The 15,925-nt window shown below is 40.9% G+C and overlaps 1 protein-coding gene across 3 annotated transcripts; it reads left to right on the top strand.

Moving 5' to 3' along the window:
- The first annotated feature begins 5,310 nt into the window (after nt 1-5,310).
- LOC147313149 (uncharacterized) lies at nt 5,311-8,220 on the top strand. Of its 3 annotated transcripts, XM_086265111.1 has the most exons (5): nt 5,311-5,639; nt 6,407-6,502; nt 7,381-7,407; nt 7,499-7,665; nt 7,890-8,220. In XM_086265111.1, the coding sequence occupies exons 1-5, from the start codon at nt 5,597-5,599 to the stop codon at nt 7,896-7,898; spliced, it is 342 nt and encodes a 113-aa protein (XP_086121237.1). In that variant the 5' UTR covers nt 5,311-5,596; the 3' UTR covers nt 7,899-8,220. The 3 variants fall into 3 exon arrangements, with proteins under 3 accessions (XP_086121237.1, XP_086121236.1, XP_086121235.1); XM_086265110.1 differs by lacking the exon at nt 7,890-8,220 and having other exon boundaries at nt 6,407-7,291; nt 7,499-7,844; XM_086265109.1 differs by lacking the exon at nt 7,890-8,220 and having other exon boundaries at nt 6,407-7,407; nt 7,499-7,844.
- Nucleotides 8,221-15,925: the final 7,705 nt, after the last annotated feature.

Below are 15,925 nucleotides of genomic sequence, written 5' to 3'. Positions count from 1 at the left end.
CAAAAGCAAACAAATAAAAGTAAACTACAATAAATTACAGGTTGGAACAAAATAAACTAATACCATCTTTATTTTAAGTGTAGTTGTTTCATTCCCCCTTTGTAAGAATAATTTTTCAAAACATGCCTCTATGTGCAAAGTGGGTTTAAAAACATAAAACGTGATTTGGACAGGGGAAATGGGTTTTGGTTTAGACACAAATACATATGATTTTAAAAAAATCGTCTTGTGATCGCACATACTTCTTTTTGTGCCTCTAAAACATCCTTGTTTGTCTTTCCAGAACAGACATATGATGTCATAACTGTCGGAGCACCGGCCTCTCACTGCCAGGGTTTCTAAAAATGGCGTTCTGAGGAAGCTCATCCAGAAGTTTGAGGAAGCAAAGAAACAGTAAGTTGAGAGTAAAGTCGGGCGTCACATTAGGGCTGGGCGATATGGCCTAAAATCCATATCGCGGTATAATTTGAAGCACGTGCGGTAAAGATATATATCGCGAAATATTCTTTTCTTCTGTATAACATATTTTCCACACTATATGACACAATTAATTTTCTCAAAAATCGAAAGTGTGCCTATGAATTCTGGTTGTGCTTATCTGACCTCGAACCGATTTTGGCGTGCAGAAATCTGTTAAAAAATGTTTTAGTACAACTTTGGTAAGCTGCACTGCTTGATGGATTGTCAGAGCATTACGGCTGCCGTAGTGAGGAGCTTCACGGAGTAATCTGGGTCCAAAACTCCGTGGGCTTCAGCTCCCAAAGTCAAACGAACACTGAGAGTTAAAAACGGTCTAAATTCTTTCATCTTTAATAAAAATATCAACCTTTCTGCTTTACCAGGTGTAACAATTAAGTTTAACATCCATGCATCAATGAAAACAGAATTTATTAAATTTAACGGAGTTACAAGTTAACAGGAAGTTAGCTTGCTAGTTTCCACCTAAACATTTCATACCATGTTCTGACTGAGAGATTTTTTAAACTAATTAAAACGTACAGCTCTGCTACCACTTCCAACATAAATGAAGACAGAAAACTAAACAGCAGTGGCGTTTGCAGGGTTACTGAAGTTGGACTACCTGGTATATAATGTTGTGCTACGTGATTGCTAGCGACACAGCTTTGTTAGCATAACATTAGCACAGTGAAGCTGGAGGATGAACGCCAGCTTCACTTTTTTCCACTTGATAAAAGTTAACCATACCTCAAACACATGTACCCCTACCTTAAACAAAAGCGCTGCTTTGCACCCCAGTACCAATTATGCAACACACCTACTCCCTCATGCAACACACATGGTCCTGCATGCTACACTCTATTTCATACATAAGACACTTCGCTCACAAAATGAAATCTCAGGGTGCCATTCGGAAAACACATGTATCCAAAATACAAAACACATCGGGTAATTGCAACCACTCAAATACACACCTGAAGGCACCTACTTGCAAAACCGAACACCAATTAGCCAACTACAAAAAGCCCTCAGTGTAGCCATTCCAAGAACTTTGCAAGCATGGATGGAGGGAGAGCAAGAGGATATTTACCCCGGTGCCTAGCGGGAGAGGACATTGCTTGCGATGTTGATGAGGTCCTGTGGCCAGACCCCAACAGACGGCGGGATCCATGAGCCCACTTATGCACAATTGTCATGGTTTTTTGTGTTTACAGTATAGTGTTTTTTCTATTGCAGTACTATTGTGTTGTTGTTGTTTTATTTGCTGTACCTGTATTCATGGTACTGCAATGTACAGTATTGAGTAGGTCTATTTGCGTTTATGGTTGTTTGGAAATGTGTCTCCTGTAAATGTGCCTTCTGAATAAACAATGGGAATCAAGGACTGCAGTGTTTTATGTACAGCAGACTAGTGTGTTCCCCCTGATCTGTGAGTGTTTGCATATGGTGCAGGTATGTGTCATTTTGTCAACAGAGTTACATTTTGACAAAGGAATGTTAGGTTTTGACAGCAGAGTTTAGGTTTTGGGAGTAGAGTTCCAATTTGGCACAGATGTGAATGGTATATTTCCCAGTGTTGTGTCATGTGTACTTGTGTGTACAGTTTTGGCACAGCGAGCGGGGTTTTGCAAAATGTGTTCAAGCAGTGGGCAAAAACTGTAATATAAGTAAAATCACATCAAACATTTACTTAAATATTTCAAGTGTGAAAGTAGAATATTGTTTCTCATGTTTACATCAGATGAGAAACATGAAAAACTTTTGTGCTTTTACTTTTTCATTTATTCAGGTGACACAAAAACAACAAAGAATCCAGCCAGAAAAACTGAAATAAGCACAAAATCAGAAACAACCCCAACAATGAAGAGTCCTTCAAAAGCAGGACTGAAGATTAAGCTGGTTGCATAAATATCTGTTTATTTTAAATTTATTTGAGCTTTTGAAATGATATGCAAATGAAAACTCACTTTAACTTTGTATATAAATACTTTTAAATACAAATCATATCACAGAAATTTGCACATTTATTAATAAAATGCTGTTACATTTTTAAAAGAAAGGAATTTACACAGAACAGAAAACTGCAACCAAATAATTTTAATAATCACATTTTTTTGTGTTTGACAGATTTTTTGTTTCTTTGAGGTTCATTGTTGTCTCTGTGGGATTAGCAGCGCTTTTAATAACTGCTGCAACAGTCAATATAAGGACAAGACATAAAGGTACATTTAAGATTGAATGATTTTGAATTTTAAAACAAAACTGAAATTGACTTTCTTCTCTCATTTTAGGGAACAAAACTCAGATGGATGAAACCACAGTAAGTACAAATCTCAATAATCCTAAGGTTGTTATTCTGATCTTGTTATTTGATATTGTCATTGACCCATAACTGTGGATGATGATGTAGAAGTGTCTTTGGATAATGGGATTAAATAAACATGAACCAGCTGTCCCTCTCTGAGGGAGTGTTAACAAAAACAAAACTGCCTTCACAGAGACAGTTTTCATCCAGATATAACTGGACTGTGTCTGTTTTCCAGGGACTGAGTTTAAACCCTGCAGAGACTCAGTCTGCTCCTCAAACCAGCTGGGACTCGGTGTGATCACACACTTCACCCAGAGTTTAGACTACTTGTCAAAGTGTGCTCTGTAAATACAAATGTGTGTGACTCACTGTGAGAGCAGACGAGAGATAAGAAAGTTGGACAATGCAAAAATGTGTTTTAGTGCAACTGCAATTTTGTATTTACAGCTCACTTGTTTCAAAATTCCATTTTTTGAATAAATTGTTTGGATGATTGATGTTTGTTTTTTTTAAATAGCCTCATATTTAAATTTGTTTATTGATCTGAAACTTTCACATGTGAAAAACATACAAAAAAAGGAAATAAGGAAGAAGCCAAAGACTTTTTCACTCCACTGTAAATCAAGTAGTTGTAATCTTGAAGGAAGATTTCATGAATGCTGTTTCAGGGTGAAGAGAGTGTCCGTCGAGTTTGAAGCTGGAAATCAAATGGATTATGTTGAAAGTTGTCAGTTTGTCGGCCCCGAAGGAAAAGACTATTTGTGGAGTAAGATGGATAAAGATGGAAATGTGCTAAACAGTGAAAAGAGTGTGTTGGGAAGATGGAACGAGTACTCTGAGGACCTGATGAATGTAAAAAATGAGAGAAAGAGGAGGATGAATGGTCAGTTAAAAGTGTCCAATGTTGGGGAAGTCCTGACGTGAAGGGAGCTTAGGAGCAGTTACAGCAAAGGCAGCATTAATCTGTTTATCAAACATTAGATTAGAGTAAAAAAAAAAACACTCCTAGGTTCCTTGCAAAGGTTTTTATTATTATTATTATGAATTCCTAAAGGGCCAAAGTCACAGCGGTCACAGGGACCAAACACAATCACCTCTGTTTTCTGTTCATTTAGGTTAAGGAAGTTAAAAGCCATCCATGCCATCCTCAACATCCTCCAAACAATCTAGCAAACCCTTCAGACGACTCACAGATTCACGTTTCAGTGGCAGGTAAATCTGTGAGTTGTCTGCATAGCAATGGAATGAGATCCCATGTTTTTCAAAAAATTGAACCCATGGGGAGCATATAAATAGAAAAGAGAACTGGACCAAGATTGGACTCCTTGAGGACCCCACAAGAAAGTGAGGCTTCTGAGGACGATGTTTCCCCCAATCTAACAGAAAAACTTTGGTTGGACAGGTAAGATTTAAACCACTCCAAAGCAGTCCCTTTGATTCTGACACAGTGCTCAAGCCGAGCGATAAGAATCCCATCAAATGCAGCACTGAGGTCTAACAGTATTAAAATGGCAAAATCTCCCAAGTCAGAAAAGTTAAAAGGTCATTAAAAACTTTTACAAGAGCAGTTTCAGTGTTGTGGTGCGTTTTTAAAACCAGACTGAAATACTTCACTAATGCCATTTTTATCTAGAAAGGTCTGGAGCTGAAGAAGGACAACTTTCTTTAGGAATGTCTGGACTGACAACCAAACATATCAAGCTTCTGTGTTTGAGCCAGAGACTGCACTTGTGGGTGAACAATACAAACATTTTATATTTCTTATATCAGTAATGTAACTTGCAACAAAACGTTCTGGGAAGCTTAAACTTAGTTTCAGAATAATTAAATCTGAGACTTTGTTTTATTGAAAAGGTTAATAAAGTTTGAAATTGTATCAAAAATAAAACAAATTATTAAATAACACCGGCTACAATATTGGTAACATATGTGTGTTGTTCAACAGAACTTTTTCCCAGGCTTTTGTTTATATGCTCAGTCGAAAACCACTTTAACATAATTTTCAGCATAATTACTATTTTTTGTGACTATTCAGTACTTGAGTATAATTTATTGAATTATTTAGTAATAAATATGAAGTAAAAAGTTTTGATCACAAATGGGATTTTTCCAAAACTAAGCTTGCTTAATAGTTCTGAACTGTTACTGTAAAGTTTATAATAAAGTCATAATAACCTGATATTTAGAATCTCCATATATCATTTCCTTTATGCTTATATGTTGTCAAACAATGGCAGTAAGAAACATAGTGTTAAAATAGCTCTATATAGCATTATCTAATCTTGAGAAGAGGTCAAAGGTCAGTTATGGGGTCTTGCTATATGCTATGAGACAAACATAGCACAGTTTTAAGTATCATAGTTTCTAGGCTCTAAGGCTTTGTCAGTTTAATAGTGAGCTTTACAAGATTGATTTTCGTGCTAAAAGCTGGCACAGAACTAAGTTCGCTTATGACCACTAGAGCTGGAAACAACCTCAAGCAATCCTAAGGCTAATCAGCACGGCTAGCATTGTTAAATGTTGTCATTGCTAACATATAGCTGTTTAACAGCATAGTGAGTAGCGAGAACGCTAAGTTATTGTTAGCTTTTAAAAGAAAAATGTTGGCAACCGTAACCATGGCCTGCGGAGGGTATATAAATGCTGCACAAGGTTCCATTCGTCCCTTTACACTTGCTATTGGACTTGTTTTGACCTGCTCCAACCTCAGCCTGTGGAAAGTTAAGTTTTCGGAAAATATTTACTGAAAGCGGATTTGACTTGCTCGCCACAACAAGTACTTCATCTTTGGATTGTTTGTACTTGTTTTTCATACAGCAAAGCCTGAAGATGGCTCGTCGTGGACTCGACAGCCCCCTGGACTTCGCTGCAGGTACTTTTAACATTTCTTCAGTTATTTTAAGAGCTACTAAATGACTGTAATAATTTAATAAGTTCCAGTGTGAATATCAAGTTTTAATGTTATCAAAATATGCTTATTCCAAGATTTTTCCCCGTAAATTGTTTGTATGCTTTAAATTTTCCGGGAGAGGTGTAGAAATTATTAACGACTGGTGTATGAATTTGAAAAAAAAGGTGTTACTTTGATTTGAAGGCTTCAAATTTGACACTTTTTTAATGATTTGGTTAAAAATAGCTTAACGGACTAAAATTTGTAAAATGCCCCAAAATCAGTCTCTGTGGTAACAGCATCTTCAGCATGTCATGACGTCAGAACACACAGGTGTAAACACACCAGATCCCGGTCCCTTCCTAACATCCTGTTCTTCTTGGATCAAAGGCTTTATTGAAATAAACTATAACTTTTCCCCTGCTACAAAACATGATAATAAAAAATAACAAAAATAAATGAATATAAAAAAGAATATGAAAACAGTAATCATAGTACAGTAGTAATAATGGTATCCTTATGTTATGCCACTACTATATCTTATTATATAGCAGTTAATGATGTGAACTTAGTTGACTTAGCTGTTTTTTGCTTGCATGAACAAGTAGAAGTGTCATTCAGTCTGACATAAATGTAGCCTAAAATGCTTTTCTCTCATCGTCTGCTCAAACTAACAGATGTAGCTCTGTTCCTTTAGCACTTGATGTTTATTACATTCTTAATGTTATTTTAAACTTGTTTCCTCACAGGTCGTCTCGACTACGTGGTTGAGCGTCCTGCAGAAGAAGGCCTTCCAGAGGTCATCAGGATCCTGGATGACTCTGATACCGAGCGTGTCAGTGAAGGTGAGTATGGTGAGTATATCCCTCTCCCATCCTCACCCTCTTCTCCTGAAGCACAGGATCCTGATGACAGTGAAGAGGAAGGTGAGTACCCTCCCTACATACCTGAGGACGTCGAAGAGGTGAGTGAAGACACTGACAATTCCTCTGACTGGAACAACTCAGAAGAGTGGGCCGATTGGCCTAGTGACGACTCGGGGTATGACACCATGGATGAGAGAGCTGATTCCCCTCTCATCCAGGAGCTCCCTCCAGAGCCGTTTTGGCACGATTGGCAACATCCTATTGCTCCAGGTGCTGCCCCGTTCGCCATGCCGCCTTTCGGCCAGGCCAACGCCCCACTCTTCCCGGTTGGTGATCCTTTAGCTTCTCCTGCTTCCTCTGCTCCTCCCTCAGCTGCTTCCTCTCCTGCTCCCTTAGCTGCTTCCTCCCCTGCTCCCTCAGCTCCTTCCTCTCCTGCTCCTTCTTCCGCTACTCTCTCAGCTTCTCCTTCAACCTCAGCTCTCACCTCCTCAGCAAAGAGAAGCGGAGACGACACCTGCACTGATGAGGTAAGTGCAAAGAGGTGCAAGGTAAGTGATGACACGTTTTATGGCCCTTCAACATCCTCGGGTTCTGTTGGTGTCAGACGCTTCTGGGAAAGGCCTTTTAACCTTCCACTTGATGACAGCGACTCTGACTAGATTATGTTAGAACTTGTTTTTAAGCTTTAAATGTTTAAGTTGGCCTTTGCAGTGTTTGTAAATGACTAACATTTTTTTCTCAAGCTCTAGCTCACCATGCAGGACAAAGGTAAGTCCGTACTTAATGTCAACACAAATAAGTAGAAAAGGTTTAAAATGATGTCGTGAACTGACTGTAGTCTCTTGTTTTTACATAAGGTATAGCCTGTGGCTCAGGGATCAGAGGTAAGGTAAAAACACATAACAGAAGAAAAGTAAAGTGAACAACTCTGTGATCTGTGAATTCATGCTTTTCTCTTTGTCTTTTTGTCTTCAGGTGCTTTACACTTGTCCTCTCCCAGCATTCAGCACTTCAGACACTCAACGCCCAGGACGGAGCTAACACAGAGAGATACTCCACCCAGAAGACAGCCTTACCCCAACCCGATGAGAAGGATGGATGACCAAATGACAAACTGGAGAGTGGTGCTGTGTTCCAGCTATGTAAGTTATCACCTCACATTGGCTACAAACTGTCTTGAAGACTAAATCCTTCCAATAGCTGGTGTAAATCATTGTCCTACAGTACTGTAGGTTTAAGTTTAGTTATAGTTATTGTGTGTATATGTTGAGTTTAAAATTGCATTTTAACAACATGCTGCAGCTACCAACAATGGAAATGCTGTTTTGTGTTAAAATGACGTCTTTCTCGTGTTATTGCTTTGCAGGGCAGCTGAGAGTGGACAGAGCTGCACAGAGGACCAAAGATCCACTCTCAGCACTTCATACCTGACTGGCCACAGCACCACCCCTCTTCACCCAGGGTGAGGAGGGCCCTGACCCCACCTGCACAGAGGGAGTTGTGAACATGCACTTCTGTGTCGGTGGGTTTAGGAGCCTCCTCACACTCACACGGATGAAGACTGTCACTGGAAGATGTCTCCATTGCATCAGCAGGACGTAAGCATTTGTATAATATTACAGTTTGTGATGTTTTATACATGTTTTTATTGCTTCACTTCAAACTAGGAGATATAAAATAAACCAGTTTTCATAATATTTTCTGTGTATTTAGTTGTTTTCTTAATAAGTTATTTGGAACATCATTGCAACCTGTCAGCTTTTTATTGGGGATTTATAAAGTTGCTGGTGGCTCAAGTGTGTACAGTGGGGTGTTGTTTTTGTCACATGGTAAAAGTGACCTCATAGGGAGCAAAAAGAACAACTGAACAATTTGGGGATTCACAGACTTTGGTAATCATTAAAAGATGAAGAAAAATAGTTTTATGTGATCAGTTTTAAGTAGTGAGCAGCAATTTAATCAAATGCTGGGATGAAATGGGACAAAAGGGTCATGTGACAGCCACATTAGTTCCCTTCCCTCGTTTAACAATGTGTAAGCAGACTGCTTTAACCTGCAATTTACTGCATGTTATTAGGCTGCATGGTACAACCACAGTCTGCTAACCACCTGTGGTGAGCGAAGGTTTTGAGGCATTGTTCGAACTACTGATGAAGCTTTATCAATGCTTGTTAAGTTTCCCAACCACATTTCATCCCGATGGTCCAAGGCTTACATCTTTATGCTCACAAACGTGCTTCTGTAATTAACCAGTAACAAATGTATTACTTTAAGTTACAGTGTGAGGGGCACTGATGAACATAAATTAGATTTAACTTGATTATGTGTTTAGGTCAAGAGACACAGACCTTCATCTGTAAGAGGCTTTTCTTAAATGTCTGATCACGATGTTTGTGTTTGTCTGCAGCATCACTGCAGCAGAGAGGGTATAACACAAGGCCACAGTCACGTGGTATTCTGTCCTGCTATTAAGTGAATAAAATACTGAAACTCTGGCAGTAGACTGGAGCGAGGCAAAGAGTATGTAAAGGGACAATAAGAGGAAATGATGGGAGAAAAAAAACAAAAAAACAAAAAAACATACATGTCTGAGAAACAAAGGAAGAAGAAAAATAAAAAAAAATGGTGGAAAAAAGGATTAGAGCCTAAATTCTAAAGCTGCAGCTTTGCATGCTGGCAGCTCCAAGATCTCACTGACATGTAATCATAGACTGAATAAACATAGGCCAGTGTGATGTCATTGATTTGTAGACTTTAATTTGTAACAAAGGGCAACCTCTGGGTACACACGACACAACACTGGGAAATATACCATTCACATCTGTGCCAAATTGAAACTCTCAAAACCTAAACTCTGCTGTCAAAACCTAACATTCCTTTGTCAAAATGTAACTGTTGACAAAATGACACATACTTGCATCATATGCAAACACTTACAGATCAGGGGGAGCACACTAGTCTACTTTATATAAAACACTGCAGTCTTTCATTGTTTATTCAGAAGGCATATTTTCAGGAGACACATTTTCAAACAACCAAAACAACAAATAGGCCTACTCAGTATTGTACATTGCAGTACCATGAGAATGGGTGAATGACTGAATGTAGTGTAAAGCACTTTGGGGTCTTTAGGGACTGAGTAAAGCGCTATACAAATGCAGGCCATTTACCATGAATTCAGAGAAAGCAAAAAAAAAAACAAAAAACACCATAATACAGTAATAGAAAAAACACTATACTGTAAACACAAAAAATCATGACAATTGTGCATACGTGGGCTCATGGATCCCGCCGTCTGTTGGCGTCTGGCCACAGGACCTCATCGACATCGCAAGCAATGTCTTCTCTCGCTAGGCACCGGGGAAAATATCCTCTTGCATGTCGAAACCATCCATGGATTGCTGTCACCTGAATGTCGCCGCAGGCCTGTTCCATTGCCTGCAGAAGAGGCATGCGGGCATGTGGTTGGCGGTCATATACACGCCATCTCCAAGCCGAAAAAAATTCCTGTATAGGGTTTAAAAATGGTGAGTAAGGGGCAAGTATACCACTTCAAGTTGGTTGTGGTTGGAGAACCAGGCCTGGACCAGAGCAGCCTGATGGAAACAAACCTGGGCTGATCTGGTCTGTTCTGTACAACTATGTTATGGAGAGCATCTAGAAATGTGAGTATATGTTGGCTGTTGTATGGACCTAGTTTTGCATGATGATGCAGAAGCCCTCGAAGGCTTATGGCGGCACACAATGTGACATTTCCCCTGCGCTGCCCTGGGACGTGCACAATTGCCTTTGACCAATGACATTACGACCCCGTCGTCTTGTTTTGCACAGGTCGAATCCAGCTTCATCAATGAAAATGAATTCATGAGGCTGTGCAACTCCATCCATGGCCAAGAGAACATATTACTGTACTACAGTGCTACACATACAGAACCCCATCACACAGGTACCTGTGTAGCTCTCAGAATGGATCCATGTGGTACTGATATGGTACATATTCAGCTGCTACTGGATTTCACCAATACTGTATTGTACATGTAAAGGACAGTTACACTTACCCGTACATATTCAGCTCAAAGTCCTTTGACCCTGTCACTGTTCCTCTCAAATGGGACTCTGTAGAGCTGCTTCATGGTGATGCTGTGTTTACCCAAGATGCGTCTGATGGTGGTGATGCTCACATGGTTTATGCTGTTGAACACTTGCCTGTCTGCAAGTATTTGCTTTCGTAGCTGGTGGAGACGGATGGCATTGTCTGCCCTCACTAGGTCCACAACGGCAAGTTCCTGCTGTTGTGTGAACAGGCGTTGGCGTCCTCCCCCAGAAGGTCTTCGAGTCAGTCTAGAGAAATACAACCACATATTGTCATCGCTTTGCTTATTTTTCTTACAGTACTTTACTGTATGTACTGTGTCATCCACTGTACTTCAATATAAGTAATCATGCTATGTTTCACAGAAACTACCACTTTGGCTGCAAAAGGAGCCTTAGCACCCTGCAATACCCTGTACACTTGATATGGTAATGGTATATACTGTAGAACAGTGCTATAAAAACCATCTGAGTGGAGTAGAAGGTAGAGAGGTGAAGACAGACCTGTTTTCTAGTCGGAATGTTCTTATTACAGATGCCACTGTGAAGCAGCTTAGATGTGGGTGGACTCTCTGCCCAGCTTCCCTCATAGTCAGGCCATGGTTGATGACATGGTCCACCAAAGTTGCTCTTATATCATCAGAAATATGGGTCCGTGCATGGCCTCTTCGACTTCGACTTCGACATCGACCTGCTCCTCCTCCTCCTGCTCTCCCTCCATCCATGCTTGCAAAGTTCTTGAATTGGCTAAACTGAGGGCTTTTTGTAGTTGGCTAATTGGTGTTCAGTTTTACAAGTAAGTGCCTTCAGGTGTGTATTTGAGTGGTTGCAATTACCCGATGTGTTTTGTATTTTGGGTACATGTGTTTTCCAAATGGCACCCTGAAATTTCATTTTGTGAACAAAGTGTCTTATGTATGAAATAGAGTGTAGCATGCAGGACCATGTGTGTTGCATAAAGGAGTAAGTGTGTTGCATAATTGCAACTAGGGTGCAAAGCAGCGCTTTTGTTTAAGGTAGGGGTACATGTGTTTGAGGTATGGTAACAAAAGCTTCAAGTTGTGTTACTTTAGTCTAAGCATGGGTTTGTAGTGTTCAAGCAACGGGCAAAAACTGTAATATCTCAAAAAGTATGAAAGGTATGACCACCAAAAGATACAGCTGGCATTAGCACAGGGAGCAGAACAGATTCAAGTTTAAATGGTGGAAATCGGCTGAAAACGGAGGGAGTAGTTAACCAGCAAAGGTCGGAGCAACTAGAATAAGGTAGAATAAAGTTTAAAGAGAAACAGGATCTCAATAGTGTGAATTCACACAATAAACAGAGGAGACAGTTTTCTGGTTGTATGAGTCTCAAACATACTGGTTCCAGTCTGAGTACATATACTGGGTAAGTGACCTGGAAACTTACTGGAAGGTGACTCTAACGCATGATAGGTGGAGCAACATGTGAAACCACAGCCCCTAAATGTTTGTTTACACTGTCTTCTTGAAATATCTACTTGTGTGATTGTGTCTTAAAAATGTTCTGTGTCTTTAAAACAGAGAAACCTCTGCTTTTATATGAACTTTTCAGACGACTAAAAAGGACGATAACTAAAAGGTGTTTCTCGTAGTTCTGTCAGTCTGTGATAAATATCTTATAAAAATCATTGATGTGTCACAGCTGTGGCTGTCAAAAATGATCTTAAATAAATACAATGAACTTTGCAAATTCTTCTTTAAGCTGACTGTCCAGAGATAAGCTATCAAACCTGTGATCGATCAATATGCCAGATCTACAAGTTTTTTAACTGAAGGAAAAAAGTGTGTGACTGAGGAAAGTTAGTTTTGCAAAACACCCCAAAAACACATTTTCAAGAAAATGATAAAAGGAATCTTGAGTCTATGTAAACCTGTTTAGAGCAGATGGTTTACTTTATTTTTACAAACATATAAACTTCATAGAAAAAGTAAGGAAACTTATATTTGGACAATCAGTTCTTTGCTGTCGCACTTCTTGGCAAAAAATCTTATGCTACTGGAAAGTGTTGGGTCTGCGCTTCCACAGGCCCCGCTGCTTTAGAGACTTATTCCCGTTAATGAAACAAGACGAACAGCTCAACCGGTTTTTCACATGCTAGCAAGGGAAGGATCTCAGAGCAGCCCCTCTGCCCTCGGTGTCAGACCACTACGAAGAACCATCACGCCACAGCAGCCTTTTATTTCTGTGACACACAGTTTACACAAACACCCATTATAAAAAAAAACCTGTGGTTATAAAAGATAAGGCACTTTCATGTATACTTTCAGTTATCTCCTAAAAGCAGGAAAAGTTGATTTCAATCAATAAGAGACCCTCTGACTGAACTGTGCTTTATTTTAGGTCCCCTTCAGATATGCGATAACATGCTAAATGAAATATAACTCTCCAAATGATGCTATAATTGACTCTTGCACACAGGATGTAGGGAAGAAAAGTATTTAAACTTCAGTTTCACGTGGTTATTGCTTCAAGAACGTAAAATATGATTTTGTGAGTTTGAAAACACATAACATTGTGTGCTAAAATCCTTCAATTCAGAGCCTGGAGACATGCTTACAGCTGAGTTTTACTAAAGACATTGCCCATATTAGGAAAGAGACATGTGTTTGGCTTCACTGATTATGTAATTTTCTGGCCCTCTTTCAATGTGACAAATCAAATACAGTCCACTCCAGAGCTGCAGACATTTCACAACTCAGAAACCACAACCGAAAAAAAATCTGCTTGATTTATTTATGCACTTTGTAAAAGACATGATCCACTTTGTCTGACTTTCATTATCTGTATCATTATTATATTATATGTAAACAAGGAAAGCTTTCCCCTCATAGACATAGAAGTACTCCTGATAATTTTATCACAGCTGTGGTAATGTAAGCCACAGCTGGCCAAACAACATGCTAACATGTGAAAAGGAGAATCCACGTCTTCATACACTGAACAAAAATATAAACGCAACACTTTTGTTTTTGCTCCTATTCCCCATGGGATGGACGTAGAGACCTAAAATTCATTCCAGATACACAATATAACCATCCCTCCCAAACAGTGGTCACAAATCAGTCCAAATGTGTGGTAGTGGGCACATCTGCTATATTGAGATAATCCATCCCACCTCACAGGTGTGCCACATCAGGATGCTGATCTGACATCATGAGTAGTGCACAGGTGTACCTCAGACTGCCCACAACAAAAGGCCACCCTGGAATGTGCAGTTTTGTCTCACAGCAAAATGCCACAGATGCCACAAGCAATGAGGGAGCGTGCAATTGGCATGCTGACAGCAGGAATGTCAACCAGATCTGTCGCCCGTGCATTGAATGTTCATTTCTCAACCATAAGCCGTCTCCACAGGCGTTTCAGAGAATATGGCAGCACATCCAACCGGCCTCACAACCGCAGACCTTGTGTAACCACACCAGCCCAGGACCTCCACATCCAGCAGGTTCACCTCGAAGATCGTCTGAGACCAGCCACCCAGACAGCTGCTGGAACAATTGGTTTGCACAACCAAACAATTTCTGCACAAACTGTCAGAAACCGTCTCAGGGACGCTCAACTGCATGCCCGTCGTCCTCATCGGGGTCTTGACCTGACTCCAGCTCGTCGCCGTAGCAGACTTGTGTGGGCAAATGCTCACATTCGATGGCGTCTGGCACGTTGGAGAGGTGTGCGCTTCACGGATGAATCATGGTTCACATTGTTCAGGGCAGATGGCAGCTGAGAATGTCCCAGTTCTTGCGTGGCCAGCATACTCACCGGACATGTCACCCATTGAGCATGTTCGGGATGTGCTTGACCGGCGTATACGACAGCGTGTACCAGTTCCCACGAATATCCAACAACCTCGCACAGCCATTGAAGTGGAGTGGACCAACATTCCACAGGCCACAATTGACAATCTGATAGACTCCATGCGACGATGTGTTGCACTGCATGAGGCAAATGGTGGTCACACCAGATACTGACCGGTTCTGGGTCCCCAGACCCCCAATAGCGCAAAAAACTGCACATTCCAGGGTGGCCTTTTGTTGTGGGCAGTCTGAGGTACACCTGTGCACTACTCATGATGTCAGATCAGCATCCTGATGTGGCACACCTGCGAGGTGGGGTGGATTATCTCAATATAGCAGATGTGCCCACTACCACACATTTGGACTGATTTGTGACCACTGTTTGGGAGGGATGGTTATATTGTGTATCTGGAATGAATTTTAGGTCTCTACGTCCATCCCATGGGGAATAGGAGCAGTAACAAAGGTGTTGCGTTTATATTTTTGTTGAGTGTATATAAATTAAAGTTGAAAATAAAATAACTGTACAACAAAATACACAATACACAATATAGAACTATATAAGAATGTATGAAGAAATCTAAATATAAATAAATATATACACAATAACAGCAGCTGTACAAGTATTAACCGGAAATGAAGAATATAGTGACCAGTGTTGTGCAAAACCAAAGTCCAGAAAGTCCAGTGTGTGTGTAAGAACCACATGTGTGGGTCAGTACTGTGTGGTGGTGTGATTGAGAGACCGTATCGCCTGCGGGAAGAAGCTCCTCCTCAGTCTCTCTGTGTTGGTCTTCAGGGAGCAGAATCACTTTCCTGACCTCAACAGAGAGAACAGTCCGTTGCTGGGATGGCTGAGGTCCTTCACCATCTTCCTGGCCTTGGTCCAGCACCGCCTGCTGTAGATTGAGTGCAGGTCAGGGAGCTCGGAGCGGATGGTGCGCTCAGCTGACCGCACAACCCTCTGTAGAGCTCGTCTGTCCTGCATGGTGCTGTTCCCGAACCAGGTTAAGATGTTTCCCGCCAGGATGCTCTCTATGGTGCACGAGTAAAAGTTCCTGAGCACCTTGGAGGGCAGTTGGAAGTCTCTCAAGCGTCTGAGGTGGTAGAGACGCTGTCGGGCCTTTTTCACCACGGTGTTGATGTGACAGGACCATGACAGGTCCTGCGTGATGTGAACTCCGAGGTATTTGAAGCTGTCCACTCTCTCCACTGGGCACTCGTTGATGACGGGGGTCTGGTAGTTCCTCTCCTGCTTAGTGCTGAAGTCCACTATCAGCTCCTTTGTCTTACTGACGTTTAGAAGGAGGTTGTTCCTCTGGCACCAGTTCTCCAGATTCCTAATCTCCTTCAGGTAGGCCGTCTCGTTGTTATCAGAGATCAGGCCCACCACGACGGTGTCGTCAGCAAACTTGATGATGGTGGTGGAGCTGGTAGTGGCCACACAGTCATATGTGTACAAAGAGTACAGCAGGGGGCTCAGAACACACC

Source organism: Aulonocara sp. 'chitande type north' Nkhata Bay, linkage group LG15 (genome assembly GCF_057382095.1).
Source record: "Aulonocara sp. 'chitande type north' Nkhata Bay isolate Kocher_YH1m ecotype deep benthic linkage group LG15, A_spYH_male_GT1.1, whole genome shotgun sequence".
Lineage (NCBI taxonomy): Eukaryota > Metazoa > Chordata > Actinopteri > Cichliformes > Cichlidae > Aulonocara > Aulonocara sp. 'chitande type north' Nkhata Bay.
Note: the sequence above shows the minus strand (reverse complement) of the source record. Positions and strands in the feature narration are given on the sequence as shown.